The sequence below is a fragment of the Callospermophilus lateralis genome, chromosome 15 (assembly GCF_048772815.1).
Source record: "Callospermophilus lateralis isolate mCalLat2 chromosome 15, mCalLat2.hap1, whole genome shotgun sequence".
NCBI classification, from domain to species: Eukaryota; Metazoa; Chordata; class Mammalia; order Rodentia; family Sciuridae; genus Callospermophilus; species Callospermophilus lateralis.
This window is the reverse complement of record NC_135319.1, coordinates 85,387,364-85,412,509: the sequence shown is the minus strand read 5'-3', so window position 1 is coordinate 85,412,509 and position 25,146 is coordinate 85,387,364. Positions and strand designations below refer to the sequence as shown.

General features: G+C 51.9%; 1 protein-coding gene across 9 annotated transcripts in view; it reads right to left on the bottom strand.

Moving 5' to 3' along the window:
* Positions 1-25,146, bottom strand: part of Tacc2 (transforming acidic coiled-coil containing protein 2) — a 190,705-nt gene that overhangs the window by 11,197 nt on the left and 154,362 nt on the right. For 2 of the 9 annotated variants that reach the window (XM_077105524.1, XM_077105519.1), the window contains 8 exons: positions 22,647-23,955; positions 19,189-19,249; positions 17,907-18,108; positions 11,142-11,203; positions 9,173-9,285; positions 8,030-8,201; positions 6,661-6,801; positions 5,729-5,818 (listed from right to left, as the gene is read on the bottom strand). In XM_077105524.1, coding sequence (XP_076961639.1) covers positions 5,729-5,818; positions 6,661-6,801; positions 8,030-8,201; positions 9,173-9,285; positions 11,142-11,203; positions 17,907-18,108; positions 19,189-19,249; positions 22,647-23,955 — 2,150 coding nt within the window. Of the gene's footprint in view, positions 1-5,728; positions 5,819-6,660; positions 6,802-8,029; positions 8,202-9,172; positions 9,286-11,141; positions 11,204-17,813; positions 18,109-19,188; positions 19,250-22,646; positions 23,956-25,146 lie in introns of all 9 variants that reach the window. The other 7 variants (XM_077105522.1, XM_077105523.1, XM_077105516.1 and 4 more) reach the window with 6 other exon arrangements.

The window sequence follows — 25,146 nt, the reverse complement described above, 5'->3', positions numbered from 1 at the left end:
AGGCTCCAGTTTCAGAATGAAATCTAATCTACGTTTTCCTGGTTCTGTATAACCACAGATTTGATCACTTTTGGAAGACTGGCCACATCTGAATTTGGGGGCATCTGTTTAGTTCCGTTTGAAAGGATGCGATTCACACATTTAAGGCTGTAGCAATCAACCATGCCAACTTCAACAAGCTGGAGTCTCTGGGCGTAAGGTTTATGTTGGAGTTACGTTAAGTCTGTTGCATCTACAGGAAAACGGACAACTGGGTCAATGGCAATCTCCACATTTGCTGATATGATCTCCACCCCACCAGATGACATTGGCCTGAGGCTTTCTATCCTTTTCAGGGGAGGTTAGGAGCAAGCGGGCCATGGTTATTCTTCCCTTGGCACAGAGTGCTTGGCAACCTGCAGCCTGGGTGAAATGCAGGGTTAGAAGCATCGATCAGCACAGCCAGGTTCGTCAGCCTACTTCTACCACCACAAGAACAGCAAGCCAGCTGCACTCTCAGTCCCATCCATTCACCTCATGGAGCTGTTATGGCTGCCAAGGGGACATCGACCCTAGTTCTAAGTCCAGTGTGAGCCCATGGTGGTTAAGAGGGTGGAGAGGGGCTGTGTCTTCCCTAGGAAATCATGAGACAGGACTGGGCAGTGAACAGACAGAGCACCTTGGGTGTAGGAGGAAGACAGATTTAGGGAAAGAAGGGCGTGGACTGTAAAGGGCAGCAGATAAGATAAAAGAGCCAGCGGTCTCAGGAAGGGGTGGACCTGCAGGCACTTGAGTGTCTCTAATCACAGGACAGCCACGGTGACCCTACCACAGCACCAGGGCAAATGACCTTGGGAAAAAGAGACAGCTCAGAAAACCCGGGCGGAAGTGTAATGGATAGGACTGGAGATGAGGAGTCAGGGCAGTTAGTTGAACACATGCAGGGTGAACGCAAGAGTTTAGGTTGTCCTGGACGAGACCACCTGTCCTCTGGATTTTACTGCCTCTGCCTGGCCTTGAGCTCTTGGGCTGACCCTGAGGTGAGGGGCCGTGCTCAGCTGGTCAGAGTGAGGAACACACAGCCCTGGCCCGGCCCACCCCAGAAACTCGCCCGCAGGTCAAATGGGGGGGCCACGATCTTCTCAGCCTCTGGTCCTCAAGATGACACCTGACCAGACACGGTGGACAGCCCTGGCAGCAGGCAGGCTGAGCGCCTGCAGGGTGGCACCTCTGCCCCGAGGGCTGCATCCCCGCTGTTGGAAACCGGCTTTTACAGTTCTGCCTGCAAGGGGAAGCGTCTCCAGGCTCAGCACTCATACTTGAAAGTTCACAAACATAAAATTCAGAAGAGGTCTTTAAAAGGAAAAAAAAAAAAAAAAATTGGGGGGTGGGAGGGGGGGAGATGCTAGGATTCAAACCCAGGGCTCTGTGTGCACCGGCCAAGTGCCCTCCCACAGAACTACACCCCAGCCCTCCGCTCACTTTTAAATGTGTTCTTTTAAAAAAAAATTAGAACAAAAATATTTCAAAATGAAAAGAACATTAGAACCGCCACACTCATCCCGGTCCTTCTGAGGATGAAGTAAAATGAGGATCGGAGAGATTTGGTTTAAAAATTTCCCCAAATGACACTCAGCTCTGACCCCCAAATAAACCACTCCCCGAAACGCAGAGGAAAATGAACATAGTGAAAACTAACTTTATTACCCTGAGCAGGCGCTAAATAGGATCAAGGAAGGGATTAATGACCCTAAGCTGCCCAAAGTCCTTTGTGAAACAAAGAGGGGAATGAAAAATACATACAACACTGAAGAGATAATGACCACAGAGTCAGTCCCTGTCACCTTTTTGATGGCACCTGGTCCTCTCAATAAAGGAACAGAGGACTTCAGGACGCATGTGAATTACTGCCCTCCATCAGCACCTGTCTGTATAATGAAACTCATCTTCCACACCCTGGCTTCTCCTTACAACTAAGAATTGTTTCCAACTGAAATTCAAAGGTCTGTCTCTCACTGATATTTTAAGATCGGATATTTTTAGATGAAGTTTTGCTTCTCTCACATAATTTCCCACTTGCTACTTTAGAGGAACTAAAGCCACTAGAAATCACAAATTGAGACGTGAAGGGCCAGGACTCGGAAGGCACCGGCCCTTGCCACCAACCTCAGCCATCAATCCACTCCTCAGGTCCGGGGTCCTGTGCGACCCCCCAGGCCACTGTCTCCTGCTACAGACCTACAGGCCTCTTGCCAGGGTCCTTCTGGCCTTGCAGCCAGGGAATCGGGTCCTGCCACTTACCCAGGCTCACGGTCCTCCCTGAGGCCAGTTCCCTGTTGTCAGGCCTCAGGGCTTGGACTGTGGCAGGATCCCTGTCCCCAGAACACTTGGAGGCTGATTGTGGGAGGACAGACCGAAAGCTCAGAGAGCTGTGGTGAGGAGGACCTGCAGGGGTGAGGACCAGGAGTCAAGGACCTGCACACTGAGCTAAGGCCATGGAGTGTGGACCCAGCGTGAGTGTCCAGGAGTGTCTGGTCCTATCCAGGCAGGAGAGTGGCCTCAGCTGGGAGCTGCCCCATCCAATACTGACGGCAGACAGTTCCTAAGCCCTGGAGTGGCAAACAGGGCGGACATCATCCCACACCCTTGTCCCACTCCACAGATGGCACCATCAGGCACCAGGTGGCCACGCCAGCCACCAAGCCAAGACTCGGCCTTCCATCCTTACTGCACCAGGTCGAGGCAGCACCTGCAAGTTCTCTGCTCGCTCCTCCTCAGACTGTTCTCAAGGCTCAGGACACATCTCTCTCCTTGGACCCCTGCCAAATGGTGGTGGGAGGGGAGGTGTGTGTGCCCCGGAGCAAACAGGCTGCCCACCAGCAATATGGCTGCCCCAGCCCAACACCTGCTCAGCTCATGGAAAATCCAGGCACCTGTTGGCCTAAGCCATGACTCTGAAAGACATCAGACACGGCGTGACATCCACAGGCCAACTCCCATCCCCGTGGGAGCCACTGCTGGGACCTGCTCGCCATTCACGTGACCTTGTTCCTGTGCTTCCAGAAGCATCCTTCAGTTTTTATCATGGGTCCCCCTCACTGAGAAAGCCCAGTAGCTCCAGGAATCACAACCAGCATGTCACACAAATGAATTAAATCAATGTGCCCATGCCTGGCACCCCTTGGAAAGCCCCAAAGACAGGACGTGGCAGGTCCCCTCAATCTGTAGCAGTTCCCCTCGGTGTAGCTCAGTGTTAAGCTTGGAGTTGCTGCATGGCAGATCCAGCCACCTTGGTCAGCTTCAGGGGACAACTCGATTCAGTCACCAGAAGCACATGGGAGGAGTCTGATAACGAGGCTGCAGCCTGACACCCCGGCTCCTACGGACTTTTCCTCATCTGTAACGTTTTCTAACCAGAGAGCATCCCTCGCGGTAGTTCAGAGGGGTAACTCAGTTCTGTCAGTCTAAGAGAAATGTCCCTTGAAGCTGCTCTGAGGAACATCCAGAGCCCTTCCCATTCCTGTGGTTTCTTTCCCCTCAAGAGGACAGCCTTATTCCATGAGAACTCATCTTTGTGTTGATAGCAGCTCAAGACCATGCTGTAAAACCTCAGGGCCATGTTGCCTGCAGCTGAAGCGCAAGGGCAGAAAGAAGCACCTTTCTGTCTGTCTGCCAGCAGGTTCCAATGCAGAGGACAGCAAGGGGCCATATCAAGCTTCTACATGACAAACAGGAGACCTGCAGGGATGTACAAGTCACTGGATCGCCCAGAGAGAGCGTCTGTTTCTACAGGCCACAGTCCCCAGAGGACGTCCTGACCAAGATCAATACAAGTTACCCCTGTAGAGAGAAGTGCTCCTTACAGGTAAGACAGTTCCCTTGACAGAATATTCCTTTTAGCACAGCTTCTGAAACACCTAAGGAGGTGGCTTGGGCGCCTCTCTGGCCCACACTCAGTGGATCCAGGAAACATTATTAAATCAAAATGGAGACACATGTCTGAGAACAGGCTGTAACTGACAGGAAGCCGACCGCTACTTGCCTATGGCCGAGGACTGCCTTCTGCCTGACCACCACACTCCACGCAGACCTGGACTACTTAGAGGAGCAGGCTTGGCTAGGCACCAAACGTCCCCGGAGAGGAATCCACCAGTTAAGCCATTCCTACAGGACACCAAGAAACCAACCCAGTGGAGGAAGAAATCCCTCACTCTGACAGCTTTCTAAAACTCCGACTTTCAGGGACATTCAACCTAAGTTTTTGATTTGGCAACAAGAACAACCACATCGCTGATCTCTTTTTACATTCTTGTCTCTGCCCTATGTCCCACTGTTCTCAGTCTGGACGCCCACTGTGGGACCACCTCCTGTCTCTGGAAGGGGTTTTCCTCTTGGCTGCAGCCAGAGAGACCCAGGTGGGGTCTTACAGGCAGGAGCAGCTGCTGAAATTCCCATGTCACCATGTGACTCGGTTTCCCACTTGTAAAACAAGACCTGGACCTGCTTCCTGAGGAGACGCTGGGAACATCTGACCAGGTAAGAGGCAAAAGTGGGGTGCTGGCCAACACAGCGTCTTCCTTTTCTTGCACACCTACGATGTGCCAGGCAGGGGCTGCTCCCATACATCACCTGGAGCCCTCACTGCACCAACAAACTTGCCGTGATGAGCCTCAATGCACAGGTGGAAAAAACGAGGCCCAGAGAGGTTCACTAACTCATTCAAAGCCACAGAATACAAGTGGGGTCCAGCTCCAGGGTCACATTCCATGTCCACTGGGCTGCCCAACTTTTGGGTAGTAAAAAGGGGTGGGAGAAGGCCAATGCTGAGAGACCACAGCTCGACAGCAACCTGGGGCGACACACCGCCTGTCCGTCATCAGCCTTGACTTCTAACCATCAAGAAAACTCACCCCAAACCTGGAAGCCAGTCTGAAAGATTTCCACATGCCCTATCAAGGTCACACTCAAGAATTGGGTGCTAGCAAATGCTGATCCAAGGAAAATGGCCTGCTGCCCCCTTTTAAAATTAAAACAAACAAACAGGTACAGTTCCTTGGCCATCTCTGCACATATTCTGAGGCTACAGGGCACTTGTCAGGCAGAGGCCGTGTGCGGGCCCTGCAAATCTGCACTATTTCTGCAAGCCCTTTACCAAAAGGACTGCCGCTAACCCCCCGTCAGCACATGGTCCAGTGCCTCCGCAAAGGTTTTGCTTTCACTTCCCATCTACTGCTGATTCTCAGTAAAATTCGATGTGAATTTGTAGGAAACAAAAAAGTTGCAAATGATTTTTGTTCCATAGAGAAGCACACATTATCTGTAGGGGAAAAAAACCCGACAATCTCAAAGGTAATGATTTTTTCATCCAAACCAGGATTCTCCGGTTTGATATCAACTCTGCCACTCTTCCAACCTTCTTCATGCCCCTCCCCTTCCTCCTGCGTGCGCGCGCGCACACACACACACACACACACACACACACGCACACGCACACCACATACTGGCTTCTCTGATTCTCCCCACCTAGCCAGCACCACCATCTGCTGGCGAACGCATTCTTGAGTTAAGCAGATCTTAGACATGTGCTCAGCGTGTTTATGCAAGAGTTACACTTTTAGCTTTTTGGAAACCACACTTGGCCGGGCACCCACAATGCCTGCCTGACCGACGGTTAGCAAAGCAGGCGCTGGCCCACGGTGGCACACACAGCATTCTCAGAGGGCAGCGCACTGCAGCCGCAAACCAGTACCTTGGTGTCCTGGCGGCTGCGGGAAGCCAAGGCAATCTGCCTGGCCAGCTTCAGGGCTTCTATCCGCATGATGGCAAACTCTAACTCCTCCTGCCCAAGGGTGGGGTATGAGCAGACCGCAGGGGAAACGTATCAAGACAGATGTAATGTTGTCCGCACCCAAGAAATGAATGCGCCATGTAAATGCGTCATGACAGGTACTCAGGAAAGACACACGCTTGGCTTTCTCACAATAAAGCACCTCAGCAGATCATGAAACCATGTTTAATTTCCTTTTTAAAAAATATTGTCCTTTTAAGTCTCTACAGAGAACCTATGCAAACATGAAATGGATCCAAATTTTTACTGTACTATATACAGTCTTTGATTTTTCCTTTTTAAAGTGAAGTTGGCCAACACTTTCCATGAATGAATGTGCATCTGTCAAATGACTGTGAGCCGTCTCTCTAGATTTCCGTTCAAAGTTCTAGTCTAGGGGATATCAAATTAAGCTGTCAAATGTAAAAGTACAGAGTAGATAATCGTTTGGGTTTCAGATGCAAGACTGAGTCCAGATGTTATCTCAGCAGGATTCTGAGATCGCCTAGTCCACGTAAACAACCAGGCTTGATGGTGACCTCATACCTTTGGTTTGGTGAATGGATCACGGTCACTGCTGTTGGGGTTATCAATACATCTGAAAAATGACTGTTTTGGTCCAGTTTCCAGACTGAAATGGAAATGGTTCCTTCAATATGTAATTGCATAATTTGTATAATTTTGGCACACTGGATAAAGCACACCACATATCAGTGCCTGAGGGGAAGATGTTTCATCTGGAACATTCTCAGCAACTCCTCAGTATATCCGGCCTCAGTTCATCTGGGGCTTGGGGGTTCATTCTCTACTGAGGTTTTGACAAACTTCCAAAAGGTCACACATTGGCTACAAACCTGAAGTTTCTGAGCAAATACTGGGGGGTTCTTTTCTGCTAAGTCGGGTTCCAGATAGTCAAGTGCACCACAGAGAGAGGCGGGGTGGGCCAGCCTGCTGAGAAGGGCGTCAGCAGAGGCAAAGGCAGCCTCGGGAGCTGTCTGAGCGGCGGAGAGGACGAGAAGGAAAAAGGAGGAGAGCAGAGAGTGACATTGATGGACCACACATCTATCTGCAGGACATTTCTGCTTTCAGGCTAAAGGGAGCATCCAGGAGCTGCCAATCCTCACCCACATGCTGATAGTGGACACCTTGATACTGGCCGGCCCATCCCACTCCCAAAAGCACAGCCTCCTGTGCCCTCCCCAGCCTTACTCCCTGGCCAGAGGCTGAAGCCAAGTTACCATTTGCTTCTGTGCTTGGAAATCTCAGTGGTGGGAGGCAGAAGCTAGGTGATGGGTTTTCAAAACCTGACCTCACTCAACAAGGAAAGAGCTCCAAGCGCAAACACCAGAGAAAGTAAGGTTTTGGTAAAGGAGATTTTCTAAACAATGGAAAGATGATTTCAAAAGGAAAAAAAGTGTCTCCTGGCAGATCAAAAAGCCTTCAAAATCAGAAGCCAACTTTGCAGAAAGTGAATGGTGGACGAGTCCTCCACAGCATTGATCTGAGAGGCTGATTAACATCCAGATCTCGTTTTGCCCATTATTATGTTTCCAATATTCCACCCAGCCTCCAACTGGCACGTACACGCATGGTAGGTGCTCAATAAATGTTTGCTATGTGAGATAAATGAAGTCTCCTAAGGCAGACCAAAAATAACACACTACATCAGTGGCTTCAAAAACACTGGGGATTGCTAGGAAGGAAGTAAAGAAATAAAATTTGCCTAGGAGAATGGTCCATTTAAGATGCGTGGAGACCATCATACATGCATCACATACTCTAGGGAACCCCAGGGCCCCATGTGCATGTGACATCAGGGAATGGGCTGGGGGAGGGGAAGAGAAATTCCCATCAGCGGGACCCAGGAAAACCACCTGAGCTCCAAAAGGAGGGTGTCCCCTGCTCTGCCACTCTCGGATCTGCTATCAGGCTGCAGAGGCAGAGTACTGGCCAGTGGTGGCCCCAAAGCATAGTCCAGTCCCAAGGGGAGAAAAACCGGAAAAAAATAACCCTGGGGGCAGATAAAGCACCCAGCCGAGGACTGCGAAGCCAGGTAGGAGAGGAGTCCTTCCCTGGGGTGATGCTGTGGGGTCTCCCAGGCTGGCTCCTGTGGTCTGGGGGTCAGGGTGGGGCCACAGCAGGTGCCAGCTGAGCTTGATGGCACCCAGCAGGCCCTGGCCTCGGCCCCTGTGATCTCACTCTGGGGCCCCTGGCTGTACTTACGACTTCAATCGCCTCTGAGGAGGTGCCCAGGGCCATGGCCTCCAGTTCTGGCTGGGAGGACTTCTCTGGCACCTGTAAGTGTGGCTCTTGGCTGGAGGCTAGCCCTCGTGAGACAGGACGCTGGATTTTTGCTGCAGCATTAACAAGGGCTTCTGTCTCTTCAAAACTTGACCTGTGGAAGCAAAGGGCATCTTTAGAGTCTTCTCCTGGGAAATCCCACTGAAATCAGCCAGGATGCCCTGAACCAGGCAACATCCCAAGCCATCTTGGAGCTCCAGAGCTGTGTCTCCAGTAGCACCTGGGACACAGCCAGATGCCACTGGGGTCACAAGCTCTAGGATCAAGCAGATGGCCTGCTGCTTGGCTGTGTACTCTGGGGGAGGTGAAGACACCACATCCCGGCTTCCTTTCCTATAAGCAGAGACAAGTACCTACGTGAGGATGAGATGAGGTACCGAGTGGACCTCCCATGTGGTGCGACCTCTGCTACGTACCATCACCATCTCACCTCCCGGGCAGATTCTGGTCCGTAAGTTTGAGAAGTCAAAGAAGAGCAGGCAGGCGAATGTGGGACGATCTGAATCTTAACGCACTCCCACACCTCCCCCATCAAACATGACGCTGTTCAGGACACATGCCACATCCATGTCGATAACCTACGTGTATCCAGCATGTTGCGTGGGCCAGACAGCCTGGCAAGAGCTTTCCACACAGCACTGATGGGAAGCCAGGGACCCCCTGCCCCTCGCACAGCTGAGGGAGGTGCCGGGGCCTCTCGAATCTTCCTAAATCCCTGCGTGGTCAGTCTGTTACGTCACACTCAAGGAAACTGAGGCACACGTGGGACACGTGAGTCACATCAGGTCACACTGCCCTTACGGGGTGGAAGTGGGACTCGGGTTCTGAATGCCTTTCACCATTGGATAAATGACAAAGTCGCATGTGGATTGTGGGGATGGTGGGGGTTCATGCTGTCAGCTGTTGAAGGGTTTCACCTTAGTTCAAAGGGCCCCACTAACAAGACCAATGCATCTGTCTGTGCGGACAGAGCCTGGAACGTGGGCTGCCTGTGACATCAGGGCCACGGCATGAGGGTGCCCGGGGCTTCAGGTCTGTTGGTAACTGTCACAGTGGAAGTCGTACCCTGAACAAGGCGTCGGGGACTCGGACATCCGGGTCGGAGACTTAACGGGGCTCTCCTGAGACGTGTCGAACATAAGGTACAAGGATTGCTTCTTCGGGGTGTCATCGTCCTGCTGCAGGGATCAAAGTCACACATTAGCTTGGGAAGATGAAAAACCAGAGCGCTCCTCAAGACAGAGCAAATAACTCAGGGAGCTCTGACTCACTGGGCCAGGAAGGGAAGGCTAGAGCCTGCCAGGAGAGAGGCGGGGAGGAAGACGGGGGTGCGGGACCCGCGCAAGTGGGAATGCATGAGAAGGAAGGAAGCTCTGAATGGTCCTGCTGGGCCACACTGTGTTCAACTCATTTACTGGCCACCCTCATGCTGGCCCCTGAGGATAAACGGAGGGGTAAGGCAAGATCACAGCTGAATGCAGGACACCAGCATGATGACCCAGTGTGATGAGCCCTGCCACTAAGGCACCGGAAAGAGAGCAATGGGTTCAACCTGAAAAGAGGGGGCTCCTCTTGGGGGCAGGGGTGGACAGGGCATGAACAGAGAGGATGGCGCGGGCTGAGAGTCCAGGCACATTCAAGGCCTGTGGAGAGGCTCGACTGGACTCTTCATGGGGGCATACAGTGTGGAGCTAATGGGGAGGAAATGAGAGGCTGGGGGCCATTATCAGAGCCCCAGGCCTTGAATGCCATGTCCAGGAATGGGGACTTGCATCTTTTTGTGAGGGAAAGACCCTACATCTGCCCTGCTGAGGTCCCCAAAGAAGCGCAAATGATGGCCAGTGGGCATGCGCCATCACATCACAAAAACCTCTGGTGGCTGATTCCTGGCAGAGCACACGTCTCGTGAACTTCATCCTCGAAGCCTGACAATGCCCGAGTCAGCAGGCGGTGCACAAGAAGGAGCCCTGTGGTTTGGTCCCATTAAATCAATGACATCAAAACATGGGACTGTTCCACTTCAGTGGTCCAGTGTCATATTATGCATGTGGTGTCAACTATCAGGGACACAGCTGTGGTCTCAGGGGGAAGCGGCCACTCTGAGCAATGCATCAAGAGATCACAACAAAGCCCATGATGCGCCATCCTCAGGGAGCTGTGACTTCCCTCTGTGTCCTGACGTTTCCTGCCTGACCTTCAGGTCCGCTGCAGTTTAGAAGCAGTAACCCCAGCATCTGTGAAGGACGCATGGGAAGAACAGATGAGAGCAACCGTCCAGGGCCATTCAGGGCTGTAGCGAGCCCTCCCGCACACGCTGGGGCTCTGAGGACGTGGCTGGCCAACAGCACGGAGAAAGGCCACGGGCAGAACCAACACTTAAGCCGGGAAGACAGCGGCCGACTACGACCAGTTAAAGTGAAAAGGGGGAGGAGGCCTTACAGCCTCTTAAAATAAAAAGGGGGGTTACTTACCATTGTCCCTCAATATCCACTGGGGATTTGTTCAAGAGCCCCTTGGATACCCAAGTCTTTTATATAAAATGGCATGGTATTTGCATATAACCACCACATATTCCCATATATTTTAAATCAGCCCTAGATTACTTATAATACCTAATATGATGTAAAAAACTTATTATACTGTATTATTAATGACAAGAAAATGAGTTTATATTTGTTCAAAACAGTTGCATTTGGGTTTTATTTTTTTTTTGTTTTTTTTTTTTGATGGTGCTGGGGGTGAACCAAGGGCCTCATGCATGCCAGGCAAGTGCTCTACCACTGAGCTACATCCCCAGCCTACTGTTTTTAAAGAGCATTTTTTGATCTACAGCTGATATGACCCATGGATAGGGAGGGCCAACTGTAATTTGTAGGAAACTGCTTAGGGCACTTTGCCCCCCTTCACCAGCAGCGTGCCCCCAGAATGCTGGGACACAGGGGGCCCCACTTGGGTTCTGAGCTCCAGAGACACTCTGCCCAGGAGAGGTCTCGGCCTGCATGTCCCCAACAAAGGGCAGTGGGGAAGAACTTACGGGTAAGGAGGAGCCAAGTTTTTCCATATATTCGATTTCATAGGAGTTTCTGTAACCCAACTCTGCAAAAGAAACACAAAGTGGATCAGTGCTTCAGACATGACTGGAAAGAACTAGGCCAGCCCGGGTGGGGCATGGAACAAGGCCCTGCCTGATTTTGGCAATGCCCAATGACCAGAGACTACTGATACAGCCAGCAGGGAGGCACAGCTCAGCTGCTGGCAGAAATCAGTTAACTTCTTGCTGACAGGGATTTTCTCCATTAGGGAATCTGAGGGAACCCCCAAGGAACTGAAATGGAGTGACCAGACACAGGTTTTTGGCTTTGGGCAGATCCGAACACTGTGCCCTGAGTTTTTAGATGACGGAGCATGTGCATTTGGGGTGACAGTTTTCTCTGTGACTCTTATTCACAGCACAGGTAACGACATGTCCTAATGACATCTTGGAACTAAACCTGTACCTGTCCTCTGTGGACCCAACCCCAGCTCCACTCTAGAGCAAGGGAAGGACAGATATCACTGTTCCTCCAGTGTTGCCTACAAGGGAAATTTCCCAAGTCACTGGAGTGTTTCCCAAGTTCTACAGTGTCTACAGAGCAGGTCCAAACCAGATTTTCAAATGCAAAGACCACTGAAGCCCAATTAGGCGAAGAAGTGACTTATTCCAACTGGTGGCTTTGAGCTGCAAATAAAATTGTGGACAATTACTGGAGACTAGAAACCCCACAGCCTGCCTAAGGCACCTAGGAGGGTCCTCGTGGAAACTCAGTCCTGCTGCTTAACTAAACGCCTTGCCCAGCACTACTGTGTGCCTTGCACTGCCTGAAGCACAGCAGGTATGACAGTGGATGACCTAAAAAGGACCCTGTTCTTGCAGAAACCACAACCTGGAGCTACCAGGTGTCTCTTTACTTGAAAAGAAAACCACGATGTGACATGGACCTCACTGTATTAAGCACCAGTGGCAATCCATAAAGCTCAAGGCCTGTTATAGCTGGATCTAGAATGTCCCCCAAAGGCCGACAGGTTGAAGGCTTGGGTTCCCACTGCAGAGGTACCAAGAGACTGGGCTTTAGGGAAATAATTGGATTAGGAGGGCTCAGACTCCAACAGGGGATTAATCCACGTGATGGGTTAATGATTTCAATGGACTACTGGGTGGTAGCTATTGGCAGGTGGGGTGTTCTTAGAGGAAGTAGGTCACTAGGGTGGACTGCATCTGTCCACAGCCTCTTCCTCCTTCTTTCTTTCTCTGCTTCCTGGCTGCCCTGGACTTTCTTCCTCCGTAGTACTAAGCCTTAACTCAGGCCTGGAGCAATGGGCCAACTGACTGTGGACTCACATCTCTGACACCATGAGCCAAAAAAACTTCTCTTCCTTTAAGTTGCCTGAACTAGGTATGGGGGCCACAGTGGTTGCTGCCACAGTTGACTAACACAGGTCTCATTTTTTTTTTTTTTTTAAGATAAAAGTAAATATATGTAGCAGTTCCGGTGTAAAGCTCCTTTACCTCTGCGTATGGCTAAAGGCGTCACTGAAACAGTGATTCTTCAGTATGTGCTTTAAGGTGGGATTATCCTTGGGGCTGGGGTTGTGGCTCAGTGGTACAGTGCTCGCCTAGCAAGAGCAAGGCCCTGGGTTCGATCCTCAGCACCACATAAAAATAAATAAAATAAAGGTATTGTGTCCAACCACAACTAAAAAATAAAAATAAAAAAATTTTTAAAAGATAGGATTATCCTGGAGACTTTCTTAAAACCTACAGCCATTTGTGGTTTTAGCTGAATGAACTCAAGAACCTCAGCTTGTGGACAGAATCTCCATCTCCTGGTGGAGATAACATCATTCTGGTGGACACACCTGCTTGTGGGCTTGAAGCCAGATTTAAAGATAGGTAGTGAGTGTAGTTAGGTAAATCAGGTCTAATATCCAGTAAAATCGAAAATAAAGGCCATGTTGAGAATGGAGCCCGGGAGAGCAGAGCAGCACTGGGGGAAATTCAAATGTTAATGTTCCCAAGGCCCAGAGCCCATTCTAAAGAAATGTTAATGAAGCAGCTCCCAGCAAACAGGGGGATGCTAATCAGAAGCAACCCCCAAACCCCAAAGCAGCCCCAGGCCCTTCCTGCCCAGATTACACCTTCAGCCCACCTGTTTCCCACCTTTTGGGCCTTCCCACCTACATTCCAACACTGCAAGATGGAAAAGCTGAAAGGAGACCTTAGCTATAAAAAAGGGAAGACCTCGCCCTTCCACAGATTCCACCTTTTGGGTTCCTTTCTTCCTCGGAGAAGTCCTTACTTCTGTCCTTTAATAAAACTTCTGCTTTCTACTCTACACATGCTTGGGCGAGCTTCTCTGGTGTAAACAGCGGTAACAATAGCAAGCCGGCCCTGCATCATGTAACGGAGCACCCGGAGCACCCGTGGTGTTCTCAACAAGCAAGGGACACCATGAGCCTGTGACCTCTAACGAGTGACCACACCAGCTCTCCTCAGGGCATCCCACCTGGACACTATGCTCACTCCCTGGCCCCCGAGTCTGGCTGCATTTTGGGTCACCAAGTTCACTTACCTGTCTCCCCTCTACCTGCCAAGAGGGTTCCCCTTCCCACTGCCAGTGTCCCGTTCATCTCTTTAGAGGCAGCGTGTGACAGTATGGGTTGATGTATTTTGTGGAAACATCTTAATGAAATTGGCTGCAGAAACCTCACTTATCTGCTTTACCTCATAGGGTAGACATGGGGGCGAGGCCCTGTTCAATTGCAGCCCCCTTTCTGGACCAGGCCACATGCAGGTGACAGGCCAGGAGGGGTTACACCAATGGCCCCAAGTGTGCATCCTCTCAGCAGCTCCAGGGTAAGCCCAGTCGCTGAAGCACGGGGCTGCCTCGCGCTGCAGAGGCCCAAAGTGTTCTGAAGGGCCTCTCCTGTCCGAGGGCTGCTTCTGGTAATCACTGTGTACTGGGACACGGCACACAGACAGGATTGACTGCCCTTTCTTTCTGCCTCCAATTGCTAGAGCTTTGCTAGAAGACTGGGAAGAGCCCTGGGCAGCAGACAGAAGGAGCTTTGCTCCCAGGACCGAGGAAGTCAGTTCACCTAATTGCTCCGTGCCTATCGACTTGACCCTCAAATGGAGCTCAAAGTGCCACGTTGTGCTGGCTAAGATGAAACGTGTGAGACAAAAGCCCTGCAACAGGTAAGACGGGGGTAAGGGATCGTGATCTGACGTATTATTACTGCTCACTGCCAGTATTCTGCAACTTTTAACACAAATGATTTTGTGTTCAGGGGAAAAGAAAAGAGCCCTTGGGAGAGGGAGGAGGCAGCTGCTCCCAATTTCCTCACTATTTCTCTTCTAAACATCAGTAGGAGAGACTGAAGGAGCCCACCATTAAAATCAGAGTAGAGCCAGGCGCAGTGACACACACCTGCAACACCCACAGCTCAGGTGGTTAAGAAGGACGCCTTCCCTCTACTGGATGTGGGAAGGAGGGGCTGATGCAGCTGTGTCAAGGGGACAAGGAAACTGGGTGACCACTAAAGGGCCACCTGGACATGTGAATGTAGTCTACTGTCCTAGACTAAAAGCAGGTGAGCTTGTTCTCCCTGGGGACCACATGGATTAAGTGTGCTCCCATGGCAGCAAGCTTGAAAAGACTGTGCAAGCAAGGCAGTCACTGAGGGCGAACATTTGTAACTGTCAATCCAAGTCATTAATCAGCGGGAGATTATCAGAGTCGCCACAGTGAGGTGATGTTTTGCAGCTCCCTTGTGGCATTGCAAGCGCCCGGGCATTGTTATATTAGAACTAGTATCCACGGAGACACCTGAAGCTTTTCACCACTGCTCTTGTCACCTGGTAGGAAGCACCCGGTGTGGATACCCGGTGGGAGTCCACACCCTCCTTCTGCAGGGAAGGCAGGAAGTATGGTCCATGCCACAGCAGCAGCAGCACAGCCAGGAAGTCGGGCAGACCCTGTTCTCCCTGCATCAGCCCCGAGACGCCAGGCAAGTGGCTTAACAGCACTGAGTCTCTGTTTCCTCGTTCTTAAAGTGGGGGACTGTAGAAATTCCCCATGGAGCAGGGAGGAGGAATTGAAATCGCACATGCAAAAGACACAGCACAGTACACGCTGAGCCAGTGATGGTCTCCCCTATGGAACTGGTACAGAATTACACTAAGACCAAAGTCTTAGGATTTGAATATTTGTTCAAATAGTAATTATTACTTCCAACCCAACGTTTCATTTTCCGGTGGTTGGCGCCTTCTGTTTAAGAAAGTCTCAGATCACAGCTGCAGCCCTGCATTGCTCTACTCCGAAACACATTGGCAGTGCCAGGTATGAGTCTGGCACTGCTGAACTTGACCTTATTAAAGTGCCAGGAGGGCTGATCCTGTAAGAGGGCTCTGCATCCACTTTCCACAGCCAGATGCAGAGGGAGCCACTGTATATTACAGAGGAGGACGCAGGGCCAGCACCTCCTGAAACTGCCCCTTCAAGTCCTCACGTTGGCAATGGTCTTTCTCCATTCCACCAGCTAAAATCACAGGTGTGACCTGCCAAGTCCTTATAATTATTTTCTAAGGAGACATGTTGGGCAGAGTTTTGTTTTGAATTTATATATTTACCTACTTGCTGAATTTTTGCAAAGAATCGTCAAGTCACTGAGCTAGTGAGTTGTGTGTTCACCATGTCAGATGAACAAGCAGATGTTACCATGAATGAGCCACCTCTTAACTTTAGAAGCATTATTAAGTTTTTTACATTTTCTAAGAAAAAAAGTGCATGTATTTGGTTTCTGATGGTAAAACTGAACATACCAGAGATCACAGGCTGTTTATTCTTATCCACAATGCCAAGCCCAGGGTGGTTTCTAAATGTGGTTTTTCTTCCTCCCCAGAATTCAGAAGTTTCTTGTCCAGCTTAAGAGCCATGAGCCAACAGGAAACCACAGGTGCTCTCACAATGGCAAGTCCAATGCTCATACCCAAATGTCCCTGCAGGTCCTGGGACACAAACCTCGCCCCTGCGGTCCCTTACACTCATGCTGGCAATGCCCATTGCAAAGATCAAATCAACAGCTAACACTAGGCTGTCCACCTGCCGAGCCCTGTATTTCCTTTATCTCTAACCCACCTTTGGCCCCTTTAGTTCAGGGTGCTATGGGGACACAGAGTGGCCCCATCAGAGTTTCCCAGACAGAGTTCCTGGCTTCAGGAAACACAGACAAGTGGGGAAGAGAGAACCCACATGCATCTTCCCTTTGGTAAGTGTCCCAGGGACCAAGCATTAAAGGCAAGTGGAGCAGGGAGGGGACATCAGGGGAAAGGCTGAGACAGGCAAGGGTGGGAAGCAGGGAAGGGGTGGCAGCCACGGCAGGCGCCACTGAACGAGGGCGTCCCAGGGAAGTGATCACATTCAGGAGGCTCGTGGCTCAGGTGCGGATGCAGAGCACTACCAAGCTACAAGGAGGCTGAGGCCAGGCCCCAGGGCCTGTGGTGTTAGGTCTGAACAGAGAGTCACTTAGAAGCTTCCTGTACCCCAAGCCAAGGGCCAATACAACGGCTAACCAAAAGGCTCTACTTGGCAGAAAGTAATGCCATAAAGTCCAAATACATATAATTTGGATCATCTTTCCACTGTCAAACAGAGAAAGGCAGCTCTGTGGGGTGAGGATGAGCCCCCTCAATTCCATTACAAACTAGACCTCAGCACAAACACATGCGGGTAGCGTCTGGAGACCTCACGGGCACCAAGCGACCCACAGAGAGCGGTCAGACCACAGAGAAGCATCCTGAGTTACAGTGAGAACCCTCTGCTCCTCCGTCACTGCGCCACCCAGATGGGCAAGGAGGAGGCTGTTTAATGGAGCTCTCGGTTCCTTAACAGCAGCAAAGAAAAGGAGTCGGGCTTTCCTGTGTGATCCTCCTTGTGGTAACGCACTGGGCTTAAAAGTTACCAGAAATCAGGATCTTGGAAAATAAAACTCAAAACCATCATAAAAGCCAGAACTGAAATGCTGACCATGACCAGGTTTGTCAGCCTCACAGAGGAGGTCACAGGGGGAAAGGGATGTGAGGTCTGGGGACACTGAGGACGTTGGCCAGGGAAAGTGGACTCCTCCTTCCTGAGAAAGGCTCTTCTAAGAAAGAAAGCAGGGAAGTCAGCCGGTGCGGTCTGCACCCCGCCTGCCTGGGCTTACTTAAGATATGCGAGTTTTTCAAGACAAAGAATTAGACAAACTGCACACACAGGATGATACTGAGATAAGCCCAATGCCTGGGGACACTTCACAGGAGCCAAGCACGCAGGAGCAAGGCTGGGGTGAACCTGTGGCTTGGGACTTGATTAAAAAGTGTGGCCACACTGTCTGACCATCCTGTAGGAATGAACAATAATGGCACCAAGAGACCCCAAAGTGGGTTGACCAACACTGAAGGTTTGCTGTGACGAATGATTTTCAAAGTCACAGAAGGGACATAAGCCACAAAGCCAAGAATGAGCAAGCTCGGTAGGCTCTCAGGACTTGGATTAAGAGGCAGCAGGCTCGTTCTCAGCAGGCACTGTGGGGTCAGGGGACAGCTGGTATCAAGTTTTAAAACACAGCCTCAGCTTCGAGTGCTTAGGAGCCTGCAGGCGGTCACAACGGTAATAGTAACGGTTACCTGGTTGAGAAGTGACTTTCCTGGCCCTTTGCTCCCTAGAGGCAGTATTCTCCAAGGCAGGGTGGGGGTCCGGCTGGCCACTGAGTTGCTTACCCTCTGTGGGCGAATTGAATTTGGTCTCGTTTACAAAGGTAGACAGGTCCGAGGGTTGTGGGAAGTCCTGTTTGTCAGCCTCCAAGTCCACCGTCATGCATGTCCACTTCTGATTGGTGACCGCCAGCTTCTCCTCATCTGTTGCGTGGACCACTGCGGAGATCACTGGTGGTGCCTCTGGTGTCGCAGCTGGAGTAGGGTCCTGCAAGGAAAAGCGAAGCAGTCTCTTCTCTCATTCATTGTCTTGGTCTATAACTGTGCCTGTCCTCGAGTATGGGGCTCCCTTACCCAGAACAGGTCCTGGCCAAGTCCCTCCCCCTGCTCCCTCACTGTCTGCTCAGACTCTGCTCCAAATGACCCCTCTGGGAAACGCATTCTTTCTTCTATAAATCTCCCTCTCTGATGTTTACTTCAAGGAGTGATTGTGGATTTAAACACACACACACACAGAACGCCGTGTCCTGGTTATCTGAGCCACTCTGCGGGTTTTATTCCTACACTGATGTGTTGGCTCCTAGGGGGCTTCAGGCTGCCACAGCAACACCGTCAGTATCTCCCAACAATCCTCAATCCTGGGAGGACAGAAAGCGGGTCTTACTGCCATTCTGCAAAAGAGGGTGAGCTGAGCGGTGAGGGAATCCAGAAGTGAGAGCTAAGCTGTTGCAACAGGACCCTAGGCCCAAGCCAGTTTTTTGGTGCCTCCTGCAGCCCCAATCCTCACCAGGACTGGGGTTTTGCTCACTGGGATGTGGGAGGTCAGGAGGTTTGTTTTTTGGGGACTGGGAATGGCAAGGCAAACCTGCTTGAGGATGTCCTCCTTTGGTCTCTGGTAGGGGAATACTAAGGAAGAAGGGGCTGTAGGGCTCCTTCCCCCTCTGCCTTTGGGGGCTTAGCTCAGTGCTCCTGACAGACATCTCAGTGTCTCGTTTTCTTACTCTGCATTCCTTGACCTCAAAGACCTTCCCGGCTTGAGGGGTGCATTAGTTCTCAGCAGTTTAATTGGGCAGAAGGGACCAAAATGGTTCTGCCTACAGAATCCAACTATCGCTTTTCCTGAACTTCTTCCTAGTCTTGGGACACGCTCTGATCTTTGCCAAAATGACAGGATCAAAACCAACACCAAGGGACGGACCCTCTATGTAGCAGGCCGGAGGGTCTTGGAAACCCACAAAGAACAGAAAGGAAAGCTCTGTTGATCAGGGCCATAAAAACACAGCAGTGTGAACCCCCACCTCAGCCCCCAGTGAGCAATCGAGTCATGGGGATCAAAGGAGCATCGTACCTGAGAGGGTGGATCAGAGAGAGGACATCGTTTTGGCGACTTTTTCACCCTAAATGTGTCACTGGAAACAGAATGAACAATGTCAACAAACAGAGCTACAGAGCGTCCCAAGCAACTCCGAGCAGGCCGAAGCCACCCTCCCTTGGCCCACTCCAGCACAGCCCGTGACATCCATGCTGATAATTCAGTGACTTAACAGATATTATTTTTACCCCCAAGGGAAAGATCCATCAAGCTGCAGTTCTTTAAAGAGATGCCATTTTGGAGTATCTGACCCAGAAAATGAAGCTAAATTTAACTAAATGTTCCTATTTTACAAAGCAAATTTTGGGTGAGCAGATTAATTCATCTGGATTCTTCCAGGAATGTCTGAGCCAACTAAGGTTGGGGGAGGGGCCCCAGGCCGGGGACACCAATGAGCGGGATCCAGTTTTCACATGGGCAAGGCCACACAGCACTGAATGGACGGCGACAGGGGCCCACGCAGGGACACAAAGCCCTGGGTGCTCAGGAAGAGCGTGCAGCATCCTTCCCGTGCACAGGGATTTTAAGCTGAAAGGATTCCTGTGCTCCGGAGCAAAGGCAGGGCCAGGGGTCAGGTGATGTTTAATGTTTTCGTCTAACCGTGGTTGACAGACAAGGTTCATGGCTCTTTTCCCATTCCTTCCCCTTTCTAGGGGGGGACAGGCTCAGACTCTGGAAGGGTCAAGGAGGCAGACCCCAGGAGGATGGGAACACTTTGAGCACAAATAAGTACTATCAGGTCCAAGGGGCAGTCAGGGGTCATTTCATGGTCAGAGTGGAGGCCCTCTCCACCCTGCAGACTGGCCCCCGCCTCCTCGTCTCCAGACCATTCCAGCAAAGCAAGGGTTTTGGTGGGGGAAGGGGTGCCTCTCACCTTAGATTCCATAACCTTCCCCTGCCTTCTGTGTTAACAGGGTGGACAGGAAAATCTGTCACCCAATTTCCTTTTCACGTTCTCACAAATAAAATGCTCCCACAATGGCATTTAATAATGGAGGGAAAATACTACAAATGGTTACTTACACATTTATGGCATTTGCCATAAAAGCCGTATAATCACCGCTCAAAGCATGTATTTATTCATGCGTATACAACGGCATCCTGAAATTGCTATAGTGCTCAGAAATGTTAAAAAGAGCTGAAGAGACTCCCACTCTACTCTGGGGTTGCCAGATCTCGGGTCCAGCCAGCTTCGCTTGTAAGGCCAGGGAGAAGCCACTGGCTTTGGAGCCCTGGACACTGCTCACAGGATCCCCCTGGTGGGGGTGGGGCGGGGAGCAGCAGAGGCACACAGGTGGTCAGCTGCACTGATGCTGGACTCACGGATGGCAGATGAGGCGTGTTGACGCCTGGCTGGGGACCCAAGTGACCCAGGGCATGGCTCAGGGCAGCCTGGTGATGGCTTTCAGCTGTGGGGTTCACTCTGAGCTGGCCTCACATTTCAGGGGGCTCCTGGAGGCCTGAATTTGGAATGATCCAAACAGTTATACTTCGCATATTGGCGAGGACAGTCTCTGCCTAAGCTTTGAGTGAACAGTGAGCATAAAGCCGCAGCACTATCGAAAGCCATCGCCTGCCAGCCCAATTTAAATCAAAGAATGAAATGAGGAGTTAAAAAAAAAAAAAAAGTATGGGTTTCAGATGAAGGCATCCAGTATGCAGGGAGAGAGAAAATTCCATTCCCAACAAGCAGGCATATGTTGGATAATCACATTTCACAGCCAAGCAGTCTCTCTATGCTAATCACTATGATACAGAAAAACCTCTGCTGCCGGGGAGCCCTATGCCCTGTCATTCCCGGGGCCCACCCCAGAAACACATCCGCAGCAGCATGGAGAGAAACTCAAGAGGGGTCGCAAGCAGAAACAAAGGAGGGGCAAGCACAGGGGGCGAAAGAGGCGGATTGCATTAAATTACTTACAACAGAGAACACACAGACATCACATCTTCAACCATCCTAAGACCAGAAGACAAAGAAGAGAGAGACAGACAGAGCAACTGACAAAAGGATATATCTGCAGACAACCGTTCCTGGCGGGCTAGGATGCCACCGTCACCCTCTGCAGATTCTGCCAGCTTTTTGCGAAGGGGCCCCGGGGAACCGCTACCTCCCTAGGTTCGGATCATGCCCAGGGCCCTGTCCTGAGACCTTTGTCACGCTGGGGTAGGAGCTTCCAAACCAACACCCCATCCACCAGGGGTGAGACCACAAGATGTGGGCTCAGCTTCCCGGCCTATTAGCTTCAATGCTCAAAGGACAAAGTGGCTGGGGATGGAACGTAACCAGGCTGTCAGAGAACGTGGCTACAAGTTCACTCCTATTTCAAAGACCATGCGTTTCAGTAAGCATTTCAGATTCCTATTCCAGCATCTAGGAAGAGCCTGGTGGAAGAGATGACCTAAGAAAAAATCCACAGTTTTGGCCAGAATGACCTCCCAACCTCCACCATGCAGTGGGGTGGTACAAGGCCAAAGCCAGCTATGCAGAACCTCTTCTCAGGAAGCCCCAGCGGTCAGATGCTCAATGCATGAGGGAGCCCAGAACGGGAGGTAAGTGGGTCACCCTGTCTAGCTCATCCCAAGCAGACTCGAAGGGACTGCTACCTGTTCTTTTGCGCTGCCCCTGGGAGACTGGTCTCTGGAGTCTTGATAAATTATAGATGATGCCTCCCAGCACAACAGCAGAGGCTCAGAAGCCAACCACACTGCATGTGGCCCAGAGCCCTAGAATGGCCTGTAGCCAGCCAAGCTGGAGCCGGGGCTTGGAATGAACGCTGGAGTGCAGACACACGGGACTCCAGGGCCATGTACTTGGCCAGGTTTGGGCAAGACTCCATTATTAGCGGCTCCCTGGAGGTGGCAGGGTCTCCCTGCCCTATGCAGGTTTCTCTGATCTCTTTTGGACTTACAGCCTGGCTGGTCAGGTGTAGGGAGTGGCCCAGGGTATACTCCCCTCCACCTCCTGGAGTCCACCACCATGTTGGGTTCTGGGCTGGCCTCGTGACAGGAAGAAACAAATACTCTACATCTGAACAGTGTTTTACAGGGCACAGCTGCTGGCTTTCCCTCAAAAGGTAATACACACGCTCAACAGGCAAAAGGGTCCCGGTCACCAAAAAGGAGGTGGTCAGGTCTCTTGCGACTGCTGCCCTTCTGAAGGGCCTCCCACACTCCCCTAGAGTTGAAGGTTCTGCTAAAGGCCGCTTTAGATCACTGACTTATGAAAGATCCAGGATCCTGACCCCACAGGGCTCTGTGGAGGGGAAAATGCCCCACAGTGGCCTCAGAGAGGAACGGGGACACGTATCCTGCCTGCCTGAGAAAACGGTGGCAGTCAGGGTGAGGTCAGGGCAGCTGGGGGTTACCCAGGACTAAGGGTCACGGCACTACCCCTCCCTGCCTCCGATCCTCACCACCTTCACCCCTGAACTTACGTCTTTAGGGGCGTCTTCTTCTTCTTGGCGGGCTTGTTCAGCCCGTCCCCATCCATTCCATTGGCTTCGATGGCACTGGCTGGGATCTCAAAGGAGGCTGGGGATTTAGAAGGTGAGCTGGGGGTCTTAGAGGAGGTCTTAAAGGGATCAATGGACTCGTCACAGGCGTCTGGGTCAAAGTTATATGACTGTTGGGGCAGTTTGGGAGACTCCTGCATTTTTGAGGTGGAAGAAAAGGGGTTAAAATTGGGGTCATCCCACTTGTCAATATCAAAGGTGTAGGTACCTTTAGCCACAGGGATGTCATTGGGCTCAGCGGGGGACCTGGGAGGTGAGGCAGGAGTGTTGTCGAGTTTCTCGGGTGTCTTTTTCATCTTTGGCCTCCTTAGGGGCATTTTGGCAACTGGCTTTTTGCCTATCTTTTTGGTAGGAGGGGGGTTTTCCTGCTGGTTGTCCCAACCACCCTTGTCCTCAGAATAGTCAAACTCCAGCCTCACTGAGAGCCCTCTGGCCGGGGAGTCCTCTTGCCCCCCACTATCCGATGGAGCCTCCTCCGCGGCCTCGGGGGCCGTGGTAAGAGGCAACGCTTTCCTCCCAACAGGAGGTGAGTTCTGCACCCTGCCACCTCCAGAAGCCAAGGGGCTGGCGCCCTCGGCACACTCTGGGTCCAGAGGACAGGCGGCTCTGGGAGTAGCGGCAGGCTCCGGGGGCGTCTCTTCCGACGAGGCGGACCCTGAGCCCTCTGCCGCGGCCGGCTCCGTCTTCGTCTCCGACGCCAGATACTCCTCGTTGGGGACCGGACTCTCCTCCGCTGGCTCCTGCTGGGTCTCCTTCACTGGGGGGGTTTCTGTGGGCTTCTTGGTGCTCTGCTTCTTTTTTAGGGACGGTGGCCTGGGTTTTTTAGTTCGCTTGAGGGTACTGGAAGCACTGCACGAGCCTGTGCTGCCTGCGTCCGGGGCGAGGACCGCGGCCTCGGGGCTGCCTGAGCAGGAAGCACCATCAAAGTCACCGGCCTGCAGGCTGAGGGAGCGGGACAGCGTGGACTTGGCGGGGGGCACGGACTCGGTGGACTTCCTCCGCGCGCTGGCCTTGCACTCTTGGCTCTTACAGTCCGAGGGCCGAGGCTCCAAGCTCTGGAGGTTATCCACCAGCTCGATGCTGTCAAAGTCTAAGTTGTAAGTCCCGCTGCTGGCTATCGGCTTGTCTTCATCGAAGACGGCAGAGGAGGAGTGTGGAGGGCGGAAGGGGCTGCCTTCCACGGACTCGTTGCGTGGGCCATCAGGGACGGTGACCGTCTCAGAGCCACATCCTGGGGAAATGGAGACAGAGCTGTCACTTGAGAGCATGCCTCACCTCGTGCCAGACGGCTGCCCTCCAGACAGAGGGTGACAGACCCCATCCATGGGTGACTAGCGCCAGACCCTGGGCAGGTTAACCTCAGTTCCCGCAAATGCATTTACCAAGTGCCTGATTGGGATGGGACCAGGCACCGTGCTGAGGACTCAAAAAGGAAATGGACAAAGTAGATGTGATCCTTGCCTTCCTGGAAGTTGCAGCCTTCAAGAGGACGATGGTGAGGAAACAACTAAATAATAACCCAGACTGTCAGATGGTGCTGTGTGCCGGGAGAAAACCAGGGCAGGGAAAGGGATCACCATTTTAGGTAAGATCATTAGGCAAAGTCCCTTTGATCAAAGACCAGACCCGAGGTCTTACACAACCAGGAGGATGTCTGAGCAAGAAGCATCCTGGGCAGCAGGGGCCTGGGGGGCAGGAGCACCCTTGGTCTGTTGGAGGAACGGGACAAGAGGCCAGTGTGGTTGGACAACGGGAGAGGAGCAGGACAGGAGAACAGGCAGCGCAGCGTAGTCAGCTTTCCACGTTAGCTAGCTCATGGGCACCCTGCTCCTGACGACTCAGAACCATGTGAGGAAGAGCCATAGCCTTTACATGGAGGACCCCAGGGGACGGAAGCAGGACTGAGCTTGCCCTTTGCCACCTGCCCCTCCAGATGTCACCTGGAACCTCTCTGAGCGATCCCTCCCGCCTGTCCTTGGCCTTGCCAACTGTTCATTCTCTCTCTTCATGGTTTCCCTCTCTCCTGGTCGACTGCTGGCCAAGGAGGCTCCTGACTTCCTAACATGCTGTAGATATACCAAATGTTGGCCACATGGCGCTCCGTGACCTCTCCACCCTGCCGCTCCTGGGGATCCGGCCAGTCCTGGCCTCAGCTTGGCTACTCTGGGCTCTGCTTGCACCAGGGGGTTTCTCATGCATTTCTGGGCTCCCAGCTGTCTGAGCATCAAAGGATGCTAGGAAATGGTCTTCCAGAAAATTAAAAACGTGTCACTGGACGAGAGGGCCCATGTTGTAAAGTCCTCAGTACAGGGAGCATGCAGGACAAGGGACAGGGAAAGTTGGTACAAATGTGACGTGCGGTATTGCCCAAGTGTGCTTCCCTTACAACACCATGTCTCTCTGAGTCCAAAGGACAGGTGGC